Source organism: Pseudoliparis swirei, chromosome 19 (assembly GCF_029220125.1).
Source record: "Pseudoliparis swirei isolate HS2019 ecotype Mariana Trench chromosome 19, NWPU_hadal_v1, whole genome shotgun sequence".
Classification (NCBI taxonomy): Eukaryota; Metazoa; Chordata; class Actinopteri; order Perciformes; family Liparidae; genus Pseudoliparis; species Pseudoliparis swirei.
In genome coordinates, this window is record NC_079406.1 from 14,618,898 (window position 1) to 14,634,340 (window position 15,443).

General features: G+C 40.9%; 2 protein-coding genes and 2 pseudogenes across 4 annotated transcripts in view; all 4 read left to right on the forward strand.

The window, feature by feature from the left end:
• Window positions 1-15,443, forward strand: part of LOC130209879 (protocadherin alpha-C2-like) — a 164,482-nt gene that overhangs the window by 73,235 nt on the left and 75,804 nt on the right. The gene's annotated exons all lie outside the window — the stretch shown is intronic.
• On the forward strand, window positions 813-3,201 carry LOC130210051 (protocadherin alpha-8-like; annotated as a pseudogene).
• LOC130210052 (protocadherin alpha-2-like) lies at window positions 5,229-7,843 on the forward strand (annotated as a pseudogene).
• On the forward strand, window positions 8,967-11,438 carry LOC130210053 (protocadherin alpha-2). Its single transcript, XM_056440047.1, has 2 exons — window positions 8,967-11,336; window positions 11,433-11,438. Exons 1-2 carry the CDS (start codon window positions 8,967-8,969, stop codon window positions 11,436-11,438), a joined length of 2,376 nt encoding a protein of 791 aa, XP_056296022.1.

Sequence of the window (15,443 nt, forward strand, 5' to 3'; positions counted from 1 at the left end):
TGAGAGCATTTCAGTAGTGTGTGTGAGAGGGTATTCTGAATAATGTCCCTCACGGCCCCTCATAGATCATGGCATTTACACAACACGGACTCTCCTGTTTTCATCAAGTAAAAAATATAAAGGAATCTATGTTCGTAAGTTTGACGGCTGTTCCTTTGTTGGTTTATGTTTTTAATTCAGTCATGTGTGGCTGCTCTTTGTTATGTGTCGCTCTATGGTGCTTAATTTAACGTGTTAAACATTCCCAGGACATGATGCAAAACCAAACGTTGTTTAATATTATTTTTAACACATATTTTGCAATAGCTTTTAAACATGAAGTAACTTATCTAATAATGTATGAGTCAGATTGCGCTTCAGTTTTGTCAGCGTTTTAAATAGTTTCAGTTAATTTCTCAAAGATGCCGTATTCCAAATAGCATCATCGTTGGTTGTGTATTTCAGTAAATACGGTGCTGAGCGTCCTATATGTTTGACGCTTTGGTTTGAGCAATTTATTCATGTTTTCGGAACATTTAAATGTATAATTGTTTTCCAATGTCATTGTTTGCTTAAGCATGTAGTCATGGTAAATGTCCACATGGAGACACTGTAGACCTGCACATGTCTGTCTGTGGTGACGTGGGGCTCCTCCCTGATTCAGAGGACGAAGTATCGCAGGGCTTTGTTACAAAGAGAGGTCGGACGACAAATAGCGGCAGGCTGGTTTGGTCATGGAAATGTGGACATTTCGGATTTTATATCATCTTTGATCTTGATCTCGTGGTGGAATATTGCCCATATTATACAGACACCTCGCGATTGATGGAATGATGCATTTGCGAAGCAGAACGAGCTCTGCGTGGATTTATCTCTTGTTCCTGCTGCTGGATTGTTACTGGGAAACGGTGTGCGGGCAGCTCTCTTACTCCGTCTCAGAGGAGGTTAATCTGGGGACTGTTGTCGGAAATATCGCCAAAGATTTGAACATTAATGTTCAGGACTTGGAGTCCCGCATGTTTCAGCTCGTTGCTGGATCAAAGAGGAAATATCTCGAGGTAAATCTAAAGACTGGTGTCCTGTATGTTAATGAGAGAATAGATCGGGAGGAACTCTGCGGAGATGAACCCAAATGTTCCCTCAGTGTAGAAGCAGTTATTAATAACCCGTTAAAATTGTACCGGATGGAAATTATCATTGTTGATGTAAATGATAATTCCCCGTCTTTTCGAAGCACGTCACAAGTGATTAACATTACAGAGATTACAGCAGCAGGGGCTAAATTCCCCTTGCAACGAGCTCACGATGCAGACGTCGGTAAAAATACAGTAAATACCTACAAGCTGAGCCAAAATGAACATTTCTCTCTAGCTACACACAAAGCAGGGAGTGCCTCTGTCGAGTTATTGCTTCAGAAAGTTTTAGACAGAGAAACACAGCCTGTGATTCGACTCACACTGACGGCCATTGATGGAGGAACTCCTGCTAAATCAGGGACTATGGTAATTATAATTAATGTCTTAGACATTAATGATAATCCTCCTGTATTCAGTCAATCTCTGTATAAAGCCAGTGTGAATGAGAATGTGAAGATAGGCACGCCAATAATAACAATAAATGCTACTGATTTGGATATAGGGCACAACGGGCAAATATCTTATTCCTTTCTTGAAATAGACCAGGGGAAACAAAATGATCTTTTTTCTATCGATGAAAAAACTGGGACTATAACAAATAAAAAGAATATCGACTTTGAAAAAAATTATGCTTTTGAGATCAGAGTACAAGCTAGTGATGGAGCTTCTTCCCCGATGACCTCACACACCAAATTATTGATTGAAGTTTTAGACGTCAACGACAATGCACCTGAAATTTCAGTGACATCATTGTTGAACACCGTGAGGGAGGATGTGTCCGTTGGCACCGCTATTGCACTTGTTTCACTATTTGATAAAGACGGAGGTAAAAATGGAATGGTGAACTGTGACATTTCCAATGATGTCCCTTTTAAATTAGAGTCAAATTATAAGAATTACTATTCGTTAGTTGTGGACGGTCCTCTTGACAGGGAGAGCAGATCTCAATACAGTATTAGCATCACTGCGTCTGATGAGGGAAGCCCACCTCTCTCTAGCACGAGCGTTATCAATGTACACGTAACCGATGTAAATGATAACAGACCTCTGTTTATAGAAAACATGATCAATGTCTATGTGAAAGAAAACAGTCCATCAGGAGCAGTTATAAAAACAGTTTCAGCTATCGATGCTGACATCAATCAAAATGGTCAGGTGACCTATTCATTTTTAAAAAGTAATACTAACTCATTGCCTCTCTCAACAATGGTGAATATAAACTCAGAGACAGGAGACATCGTCAGTCTGCAGTCGTTTAACTACGAGGAGCTAAACACCTTTCAGTTTAAAGTCCAGGCCACAGACTCTGGTGTTCCTCCGCTCAGCAGCAACGTGACTGTGAACGTTTTAGTCCTGGATGAGAACGACAACAGTCCCACGATCCTCGCGCCCTATTCTGAGCACGGCTCCGTTAACAGTGAGAGCATCCCCTATTCTGCTGAAGCGGGATACTTTGTGGCAAAGATCCGGGCTGTAGACGCAGACTCTGGATACAACGCGCTGCTTTCTTACCACCTGTCTGAGCCCAAAACAACCTCTTCCGGATCGGAACCAGCACCGGAGAGATCAGGACTAAGAGGAGAATGAGTGACAACGACCTGAAAGCTCACCCCTTGGTGGTGATGGTTTCTGATAACGGAGAACCCTCCCTGTCCGCTACTGTGACTATTGACGTGGTGGTGGTTGGACAGCTGACATCCAGACTCAGTTCAGACATGTGCCCATAAAGGAGGACAGCTTCTCTGACTTGAACCTGTACCTGCTGATCGGCATCGTGTCGGTGTCGGTGATCTTTCTGCTGAGCCTCATCGGTTTAATAGCTGTCAAATGCCACAGGACCGACGGCAGCTTCAGCAGGTACAGCGCCCCAATGATCACCACCCACCCTGACGGGAGCTGGTCTTACTCCAAGTCGACTCAGCAGTATGACGTGTGCTTCAGCTCAGACACGCTGAAGAGTGACGTAGTGGTTTTCCCGCAGTTTCCTCCCGTTGATGGTGAACTGATCAGTATAAACGGAGGAGACACTTATGGCCGGACTCAGACTTTACCAAACAAAGAAAAGGTAAGATATACCTCGCTTTGATCGAAAGAAGTCTTTTTTATTTTTTTCCGTTGGGTAACGGGCGTAAGTGTGTTCCAGAATATTGAGAAAAACATTTCGTTATGCCTCCAGACCGAACCATGTCGTCTATGTTTTGTTCTAAAGTCATACAATCATTTGGAATTATTTCTAATTCGATATCCACTTTACCTATATCAATAACACTTATCTGAAGATTTTATTCGATATCATTGAGATCTTGAGATAGGGGCGTAACTCTGACGCGTATGTCTCTTTTGCAATGCAAAACTTAACTAACGGGTTTTGATGGTGTGTTTTTACGTAGTTTTCCGTATTGCATTGAATATCAACTGTGTCAACGATGGTTTGACCGAAGAACAAGTCCATTACATGTGCGACAATATCTATTAATTGTGAGTTATGGTGTTTTGGAAAGTAATCATGCAGTTATTTGAGCAATTACAAGATATTCTTTAAAACAGCTCATGGTCGCTGTCCAGGGTGCTGAATGCTCTCTTTTTTCTGCTCTCTCTGCGTTTTTAAATCAGCGTTCTTGTCTGTATTTGTGTTCTCGTCGACTCGTGAAACGTCATCAGTCGCAGCCCAAGTATTGTTCTAATTCAATGTCCGCTTCTCGCAAAGCATGGTCAAAATGCCCGGATGTGACTTGATCCTCCCACTTTACGGAGGATGCGTCAGAGGAGACGTGTGCGTACTCTGGCTTGCCGATATTCTAGAATGCATTTCGTGCCAGCCACAGGAAACAATGCGGGTGGATAAAAATAACAATTGACAGTTGACTTTTTCTAAACACAATTTGTTGTTGAGTCACGGAATGTAATGTTAGGATGTTTTCAGGCGAGAAGTTAGTATTTTAAAAATCAAACCTGTTGTTTGTCAAGAGTCAGACTAATACAAATATGCGCCGGAGATTTTAGGTTCTGCTTGCCGGACCAGTGAGCTCCGCAGCGCCGGGCGGTCAGCGCGCTGTGTGGCCGCCGAGAACAGCCGGATCTCATAAAGACTTTTTTAGATGCTCCGCCGGCTCCGATGTCTCCGTATAGCGGTTATAATAATTGGATTTTGGAGAATCTAACGAGCACAACGAGTTCATTATTTATTCACATCGTTAAATCAGTTTGACTGAGGGATAAGATTCATAAATTAATATTTGTATTCAACTTTAACGTTGAACTATAGTGGTGTATTTTTACTTTTGACCGAATTATGTGCAACTAATATATAATTATTTTTTGAATTGTGTGTGCGGGTGTGTATATATATATATATATATATATATATATATATATATACACCCGCACACACAATTCAAAAATCAAATAATTATATTTAAAGGATAATGAAAAAAGCAGAGTTGTCCTATTTTGTTTGACTGTAAGATTACTTTAAAGTGAATACTTAAACTCATGAGCAAGAACAGCTGATGCGGTGACGTCATCAACTCAGCTGCTGTTCTAATTGCAAAAAGACCGTCCTCCCGTCCTTTGGAGTCATGTCTGGACCAAACTCCAAAGTCCAAACTTCAAAAAAACACAAGTCTGTACTCAGCGTATACTGGAAATTCATAAACGGCCTCTGTGTTGAGATGTGGGTGTTGTCTGTGGTGCTGATTGCAGGTTGTTTTCCTTGTCTCGAGTTGAGATCAAAATGTCCTAAATCAACGCATACATTTAGTGGTTTCAATTAGAATATATGTTTCTCTTTAATGCTGTTTACTGTTCAGTGAAGTAAAAACACAATGTTCTCTTTTGGGCCGTCTTTCTACATTCAAAAGTGTCACGAGATGTCGCTCTAGACCATGCAACAATATCATGGTCAGTGTACAGAAACTCCTCCTCCATTTATGACAGAGGAGAACGTCACCATCTGGCAGTGCTGTGTGGAAATAGCGTATCGATGAGTGAAGCTCTGAAGAGAGAGGACCCGACACGAGAATGGATACATAACCACCAAAAAAAGCTATTTTTCTTTTTCCTGGAGAGTCCGAAAGGAAGAAACCAGGAGTCGTTGCTTTTGCCTGTACAGTGATGGCTGCTTGTGAACCATGGGATAATCTCAGAGGTCTGGTTTTGACTCTGCTTTGTCTCTGCGACTGGTCCGTGGCTCAGATATCCTATTCGATTTCAGAGGAGGTGGACAAAGGGACAGCGGTGGGAAACCTCGCGAAGGATTTAAATCTCAATGTGCAGCAACTTCATTCCACGGGACTTCAGATTACCTCTGGATACAAACAACAGTATTTTGACATAAATCATGACTCCGGAATACTTTTCGTTAGCGAGAGGATAAATCGGGAGGAGCTTTGTCCTAATACGGTAAAATGCTCTTTAAATGTAGAAGCCGTATTGAGTAACCCTCGCAGCCTCCATCGAATTGAAGTTGTTATTAATGATGTCAATGACAATGCCCCGTCTTTTATGGAAGAAATAAGTACAATTGATATGTACGAGTCTTCATATGTCGGAGAAAGGCATCCACTACCAATAGCATATGACGCAGACGGAGGCGCTAACTCGGTGAAGACTTACAAATTAAACCCGAATGAACATTTCTCTTTGGATATCCAGAACATTGGTGAGCAGAGCGTGTCTGCTGAGTTGGTGCTGCAGAAAGCGTTAGATCGAGAAAAACAGACTGTTATTGAACTCACGCTGACGGCAATAGACGGAGGAAAACCTCCCAAAACCGGGACTTTACAGATACAAGTTAATGTACTGGATGTGAATGACAATTCCCCCGTGTTCAGTAAATCTCTGTATAAGGTCCACGTCGCAGAAAATGCAAACGCTGGAACACCATTATTATCACTGTCAGCCACTGATTTAGATGACGGTGTGAATGGTCAAATTGTATTCTCTTTCACAGAAAGGGGGCGTTTAAATCCTGATGACGTATTTGCCCTGAATGATATTACTGGAGAAATAACCGTCAAAGGCAGTCTTGATTATGAGGGAAATCAAGCATATGAGATTCGTGTGCAGGCACGAGATAGAGGCACTCCTCCTCGCAGTGCACATAGTAAGATCTTAGTGGAAGTTATTGATGTCAATGATAATGCTCCAGCAATCTCGGTTTCATCACTCATGAGTCCAGTTAAAGAGGACGCTGACATAGGCACAGCTATTGCTATGGTGACAATCACTGATAGAGATGGCGGCAAAAATGGTGTGACAAACTGTAAAATTATAGGTTCTGTGCCATTTAAATTAAAATCTAATTATAAAAACTATTATTCGTTGTTGGTAGACGGGCCTCTTGACAGAGAGAGTGTTTCCCAGTTCAATGTGTCAATTACAGCGACAGATGAAGGAACTCCCTCACTGTCGAGCACCAGCGTCATTACTGTTCAAGTTTCTGACGTGAATGACAATCCTCCTCGATTCCTGGAGTCTATTATCAATGTGTATGTGAAAGAGAATGGCCCGATTGGAACTACTATTCATACACTGACGACACTAGATTTAGATTTGAATGAAAATGCAAAAGCAACGTTCCGCGTTCTAGACAGTTCTCCCAAGGCTACAAAGATAGCTTCAATGGTGAATATAAACTCAGAGACTGGAGACATGGTCAGTCTGCAGTCTTTTAACTACGAGGAGCTAAACACCTTTCAGTTTAAAGTCCAGGCCACAGACTCTGGTGTTCCTCCGCTCAGCAGCAACGTGACTGTGAACGTTTTAGTCCTGGATGAGAACGACAACAGTCCCACGATCCTCGCGCCCTATTCTGAGCACGGCTCCGTTAACAGTGAGAGCATCCCCTATTCTGCTGAAGCGGGATACTTCGTGGCAAAGATCAGGGCTGTAGACGCAGACTCTGGATACAACGCGCTGCTTTCTTACCACCTGTCTGAGCCCAAAACAACCTCTTCCGGATCGGAACCAGCACCGGAGAGATCAGGACTAAGAGGAGAATGAGTGACAACGACCTGAAAGCTCACCCTTGGTGGTGATGGTTTCTGATAACGGAGAACCCTCCTGTCCGCTACTGTGACTATTGACGTGGTGGTGGTTGAAAGCACAGCTGACATCCAGACTCAGTTCAGACATGTGCCCATAAAGGAGGACAGCTTCGCTGACTTGAACCTGTACCTGCTGATCGGCATCGTGTCGGTGTCGGTGATCTTTCTGCTGAGCCTCATCAGTTTAATAGCTGTCAAATGCCACAGGACCGACGGCAGCTTCAGCAGGTACAGCGCCCCAATGATCACCACCCACCCTGACGGGAGCTGGTCTTACTCCAAGTCCACTCAGCAGTATGACGTGTGCTTCAGCTCAGACACGCTGAAGAGTGACGTAGTGGTTTTCCCCGCACAGTTTCCTCCTGTGGATGGTGAACTGATCAGTATAAACGGAGGAGACACTTATACAACACAAACTTTACCCAACAAAGACAAGGTATGTGTTCTTAAGTTTTCAATTGCCGTGATTTGCCTTTTTTTTAAAACGATTTTATTGAAATTCTGCATTTCAGGTCAACAGAAACTCAAAACTAATACATTATTATTAATAGCTCGCTAGTTGACATTAGGGTTCAATCACACCAGAAGCGCAGCTGCTTCAAAAACGCGCCGGGCAAAAACGAGCCGGGCAAAACAGCCCGGCGGGCCTGTGGAGCGCCTGCGTGCGCAACCGGACGATAAGACTTAAATAACCAAATGGATTCAAGCAGACGTCACGCTCTTTATGCGCTGTGTGATGAGGAGGAAAAAAGTCCCCCCAAAAGCGGAGGTTTTAGGTTCACGATATTTAAGAAAAGTATGGCGAATACCACTCGAAAACCGGAAGGAAGTGGTAAAGTAATAAAGCCCGCCTCTTACTTGATCCGATTGGCTGCCTTGACCGAGTGTGACATTGATGAGCTGTGCGACCCCGCGCCTCGCTCTACAAGAAGAGAATATTTTAACTGTTATGTGAATCGCGTCTGGTGTGATCGAGCCCGTTAGACTTCAGCCGTTCACTTGAACACATATCGTAGTTTCATCAGTGAAGGAATTCAGCTCCCAATTTTGAAAGAACTGAATAACAGAACAACTCGGCTTGGTTTTGTTTTAAGGTCCTGAGATTACGGTCTTTAAAAGCAGGATTGTTTTGTATTGGCTGCAACGAGTTGTTCACTGAACCAGTTCACAGCCTGAACGAACAGCACTCTCCGTGGTGCTGAAATTAAACTCTGAAATCTTTGCATTATGTAAATAACAGTTATATTGTTAAACCATCTACAATTATCTAATTTGTCATGTGTATTCATTCGGGATTTGTTGCTTGACTGATGCATTTGATAAATTAAATTAGTTTTAATGCTGCCTAATATTGCCTAACATAATTAATAACTTTTTTATACACATGGCTGGGACATTGTTACCTTTGAATAGATCATTGAATTCACCAATTTACATCGTGGAACCGACATGATTATATGCACCTTTATTTAGTTTTATATATATTGCCAATACAGTCATATTTCTGTGCCATATATTTAAATATCAGATCTATAATAATACTCAACCGTATGTGGGATAATAGTTAGACTGTATCTGTCATTTACCACATGATGTCGCTGGAGACCATGCATAGATATGAATATTACAATGTGTGTAAAACTCCGCCTTGCACGGGAAACCTAAAACGGCCATTGGCCATCAGTAAAGCGAGACACTGTGGGGAGAAGAGCTGCTGCTGCCGTTTGGTGAATCGTGTTTATGACGGATATATACATACGCTGGAAATACAGGATACACGGGATTCAGTGATTATTGTACCACAATGGGAACCGAGGAATATGCCTGGATTCATATTGTTGCTCTCCTCTGTCTTTGTGACTGGTCTGCCTCGCAATTGACTTACTCCATTTCCGAGGAGGCGAACAAAGGCACCGTGGTGGGGAACATCGCGAAGGACCTGAACCTGAATGTACAAGATCTAGAAACCAGGGATCTACGTATTGTTTCGAGTTACAGTAAGAAATATTTTGACGTGAATTTGCGGACCGGGGACATCTTTGTTGACGAGAGCATAGACCGAGAGGAGATCTGTCCGTACACGGCACAATGCCTCCTGAGAATACAGGCTGTATTAAGCAATCCTATGATTGTACACCGGATAGAGGTCAGCGTTTTAGACATAAATGATAACTCGCCAGAATTCATTGACCAGTCGTATTATTTAAACATCTCCGAATCAATGTCACCAGGAGAGCGATATCTTCTCCCAATAGCAGAAGACGCGGACATCGGCATTAACGCAGTAAAGAGCTACAAGCTGAGCCAAAATGAATATTTCTCTCTTGATGTGCAGAGCGGTGGAGAACACGGTGTGTCTGCTGAGCTCGTGCTGCAAAAGGCTTTAGATCGAGAGAAACAGCCGGTCATCACACTTATTTTCACCGCTGTAGATGGAGGGAAACCCGTTAGATCTGGAACATTGCAGATACATGTAAATGTAATAGATGCCAACGATAATACACCGATTTTCAGCAAATCGCTTTATAAAGTAAGTGTACCTGAAAATACTGCTATTGGAACAATGATAATTAAGTTGAATGCAACCGATTTAGACGAGGGCATGAACAGTAAGATCCTGTATTCGTTTATTAAACGAGGAAATATTGATCCATCAAATATGTTCGATCTAAATTCAGAAACAGGAGAGATCTCTGTGAAGGGGATGTTAGATTATGAAGAGACGCCTGCTTATGAAATTAGAGTTCAAGCCACTGATCAAGGCACTTCTCCTCGGAGTGCGCATGCTAAACTGCTGATAGAGATAATTGACGTGAATGACAATGCCCCAGAAATATCTGTGACGTCACTCATGACTCCAGTAAAAGAAGATGCAGAACTGGGGACAATCGTTGCTTTGGTTACAGTGAGTGATGAAGATGGAGGAAACAACGGCGTGACTAACTGTAGGGTCGTTGGGTCTGTTCCGTTTAAACTGAAGTCCAACTACAAAAATGACTATTCATTAGTAGTAGATGGACCACTGGACAGAGAACATACTTTTCTGTATAATGTCACTATTACAGCCACAGATGAAGGAAGTCCACCTCTGTCCAGTAACAGAGTCATTACTGTTCATGTTTCTGATGTCAATGATAATGCACCTCGATTTATGGAGCCTGTGATTCATGTTTATGTGAAAGAAAATAGTCCAGTGGGCTCCGTTATTCATACAATGAATGCATTTGATCCAGATCTGAATAGTAATTCAAAACTGACCTACAAATTGTTGAATAAATCGGCAAAGAATATTCAAATTTCATCCATTTTAAATATCAACTCTGAGACTGGAGACATCGTCAGTCTGCAGTCGTTTAACTACGAGGAGCTAAACTCCTTTCAGTTTAAAGTCCAGGCCACAGACTCTGGTGTTCCTCCGCTCAGCAGCAACGTGACTGTGAACGTTTTAGTCCTGGATGAGAACGACAACAGTCCCACGATCCTCGCGCCCTATTCTGAGCACGGCTCCGTTAACAGTGAGAGCATCCCCTATTCTGCTGAAGCGGGATACTTTGTGGCAAAGATCAGGGCTGTAGACGCAGACTCTGGATACAACGCGCTGCTTTCTTACCACCTGTCTGAGCCCAAAGGAAACAACCTCTTCCGGATCGGAACCAGCACCGGAGAGATCAGGACTAAGAGGAGAATGAGTGACAACGACCTGAAAGCTCACCCCTTGGTGGTGATGGTTTCTGATAACGGAGAACCCTCCCTGTCCGCTACTGTGACTATTGACGTGGTGGTGGTTGAAAGCACAGCTGACATCCAGACTCAGTTCAGACATGTGCCCATAAAGGAGGACAGCTTCTCTGACTTAAACCTGTACCTGCTGATCGGCATCGTGTCGGTGTCGGTGATCTTTCTGCTGAGCCTCATCAGTTTAATAGCTGTCAAATGCCACAGGACCGACGGCAGCTTCAGCAGGTACAGCGCCCCAATGATCACCACCCACCCTGACGGGAGCTGGTCTTACTCCAAGTCGACTCAGCAGTATGACGTGTGCTTCAGCTCAGACACGCTGAAGAGTGACGTAGTGGTTTTCCCACCACAGTTTCCTCCCGTTGATGGTGAACTAATCAGTATAAACGGAGGAGACACTTATGGCCGGACTCAGACCTTACCAAACACAGACAAGGTAGGTTCTACTTTGAATTTAATGTTTCAATAATAGATTGTGGATCCACAAAATAATTCCGCTGAAATCCAATTGTACTATTTGACTTATCACTAGGTGTAATGTTATAACATGTTGTTATATTAGCATGGACTCATTTTAAGTCAAATGAAAGTATACATGCACCACTGACTTCCCTTTGTTATACAACTAAAATCGTTTTTGATGGACGCATAACCAAACTACATGGAAGCTGTGGATTTCATGGAGATCAGGTTACTTCACTGAAAATATAATTAGTAAACATAATTCGCATATTTGTTTTATGTTCGAATGCGAGCTTGACGGCACGGGTATACTGATCTGCAATGCACAATACGCATTTTATACAACGTTAAATAGTTTAATGGACCCGTATGAGGCTAACGCTCTTACGGTGGTTGTGATCGTTTACTCGTTTTAATTATATATTGTCACATAAAGAAAGAAAATAAAGGAGTTTCACCAGCAGTATAAGTCGTCATGCCAATTCATATACGGGGATCCGTTACAGAGGGGGCACGTTTATTAGCGATCAAGCGGCAAGACTTTCCCCAATACATGACTTCTTAAAACCATAGAACAGTAACGTTTGGTAGTTTTACACAAGATTGTGATCAGGTCATTTTCATTGCGTTGCCTGTTGTGTTTTTGGGTGAACGTAACTGCCCACGGACGTCATCGAAGGCGTATCTCCCTGATCCAATCCCTATTTTTTTAAATATACACGTCAGTCATGATTTTCACCTGACGTTATTGATAGAGGTTAACACATTTTCGGGTAGATATTACCATTGCAGTGAGACTGTGCCTTCCCGGGACAAGGCTCACGCATGCACCAGGAACAGATTCCCCGAAAAACAAGTGCATAGCTCCATTATTTCTTTTTAAATCACGTTTTAAATTATATTTTATTAACGATTCCCACATTTTTTCCCCGATTTTTCCGGATACCTGCTTTTTCGTTTTATGAGAAGTAAACACGCCTATTGCTGTCATAATATGCAGACGATACAACATATAAAATAATCATAAATAAGACTATAGAGGACGCTTTCCCCAATTAATAACAGCATTGTAGAAAATCGAGACAACACACGGCAAAGATATGTTGATTAGAGACGTATTTGTAATACGTCAAAACACACGTAATCTGGGGTGAAAAACGTTTTAGTCAAACGTTATTCCACATTAAGTTTGAGTTCTGGTGGAACCTCATTTTCGTGATACAGGGTTGCCTGAGCATGAGGCTCGTTACTTAAATTGAGACATTCTCGCTATTGTGCTTAAATAAACGACCTTTGGTTGTACTGCCCTTCAGCTGTATCTTTAGTTTCACACTGAACCGAAAACACCTTTTAAGAATTGAACGAGTTGTGAAATAGCGGTCTTCGTGATGGTGACGTATAGCTTGTAATATAGTTTATGTGCCGTTCTACTCCGAAATAAGCACATGTCTTATTATTATTTGTTTTCAGTCAAATTACTTTATATTACATTTAAATCTCACGACGAACTTGTTTAGTTATTTTTTGGTTTTCTGGATCATGACAACATTTGAATTATGTGGTGGCTGGTCTGACTTTGGAAATGTCCATCAATTGATATCGTTTGCACACTTAACATTGAACTGAATGCTTATACACTGAACATGTGCATGGTAAAACGTGCACGTGATGATTTATTAACCAATGTTTCGTTATTTGAGGCCAATCACAGTGCGATGTTGGCTCGAATACCTAGAACAATATTTGTGGAGAAATACATGGCATATAAAATGACCATGTGCATGAATATAATATATCCACGATCCACATGATGTCGCAGGAGACCACAGAATGAAATGTCTCTGTGTAGGCCTATCCATGACTCCTCCTCCGTTGACAGTAAAAAAGGAAATCGTCATCGGTCATGAACACTCGGCTCTCGATGGTGTTGTGAGAAGATATAGGCTGGATGTTATACGGAGCTATTTGCTTTTTGAAGGAAATACTGATTCAACGGATTAATGATTGACTCGCTTCAGCTCTTTTATTGCTCCAATGATGCATGTGCGACGACAAAGGGAATATGCCTGGATTCATATTGTAGCGCTGCTGTGTCTTTGTGACGGCTCTGTCTCTCAGATCTCCTACACTGTAAGAAAAAAACCCGTAAAAAGAAGGTCAAATGAGTGGCAGCTACGGCTGCCAAACAAAAACCGTAAATTTAAGGTAAAATACCTTACTTCAAATAAAGGACGAAAACCATAAATTTACAGTAATTTTCATTAAAGATTTTGCAGTGAAATACTGTTTTTTTACAGATTTTTCCTGTAATATTACAATCAAACACCTTAATTAAAGTGATATTTCTATAGGTTCTGCAGTGAAATACTGTTATTTTACAGATTTTTCCTTTATTATTCGTCAAATACCTTCAATAAAGTGATATTTCTAAAGCTTCTGCAGTGAAATACTGTAATTTTACAGATTTTGCCTATATTATTACAGTCAAATACCTTCAATAAAGTCATATTTCTAAAGCTTCTGCAGTGAAATACTGTAATTTTACAGATTTTGTATGTATTATTACAATCAAACACCTTCAATAAAGTGATATTTCTCAAGGTTCTGCAGTGAAATACTGTAATTTTACAGATTTTGTATGTATTATTACAATCAAACACCTTCAATAAAGTGATATTTCTCAAGGTTCTGCAGTGAAATACTGTTATTTTACAGATCTTTCCTATATTATTACAATCAAACACCTTCAATAAAGTGATATTTCTAAAGGTTCTGCAGTGAAATACTGTGATTTTACAGATTTTTCCTATATTATTACAATCAAACACCTTCAATAAAGTGATATTTCTAAAGGTTCTGCAGTGAAATACTGTGATTTTACAGATTTTTCCTATATTATTACAATCAAACACCTTCAATAAAGTGATATTACTAAAGGTTCTGCAGTGAAATACTGTGATTTTACAGATTTTCCTATATTATTACAATCAAACACCTTCAATAAAATGATATTTATAAAGGTTTTGCAGTGAAATACTGTGATTTTACAGATTTCTCCTGTACTATTACAAGTGTTCAATTATTATGAAATATAAGCTTTTGAGATTACTGTGAAAATTCTAAATACATTGAAACATCTACAAAACATTCAATGTTTCAATTAAAGTAGGGGTTAGAAACTGAATTACATATAAAGTACACACCAATATTGATTTAAAAACATTTTATTTAATGTACATTTTCAAAATCAACCAATTATTCACTATCAGTTGATAAGTGAAAGCAAAACATACCACAAAAGGTCCATAATTGTGGGCGGCTGTAGCTCAGTGGGGTAAGAGGGCCGTCCTGCAACCCCAAGGTTGTTGGTTCGATCCCCGCTCTCCCCATTAGTTGCAAGTCGAAGTGTCCTTGAGCAAGGCACTGAACCCCCAGTTGCTTCCTGGGCGCATCACTGCAGCCCACTGCTCATAATAACTAAGGATGGGTTAAATGCAGAGAACTAATTTCCCTTGGGATTAATAAAGTATATTTCTTCTTCATAAATATTTACCAGAAGTGACAGTGCAGATAAAGAACAATCTTCCAAATTTCCAGTAATCAGCCAGATCCTCGGTGCATCTGGGGAAAAAGGAAGAAGGACAAACAAATTCACTGGAAAGTCCTTGTTCTCAAGGCTACGGCCATACAACACCGACACATTTTGTACAACTTGTACATATTTAGCGATGCTTTTATGAATAATATTCAGACTATCATAATACAAAAATAGTATTGATGAACTTTATTTATATATAACATGAGTTTAGAAAATGCTTCACAGATGTCAAATCACAAAATAAGTATTTATTTATTTCAGCTTTTGTTTATTGATCAACCCATGTCCTTGTGGAATAGTGGAATATTTGTTGTTAATTTCTCATCTTAAGTGGATGATTATTTAACCGTTACATTATTTGTTGAACCATGGTATGAATAAATAAAAACTAGAGGATAGTAAGACCTGAATTTATCCAATTTCCACTACAATGAAAAAAGTGTGCTGGTCTTGGGCCTGAAATTCTCGGTCTGAAAAGTGGCC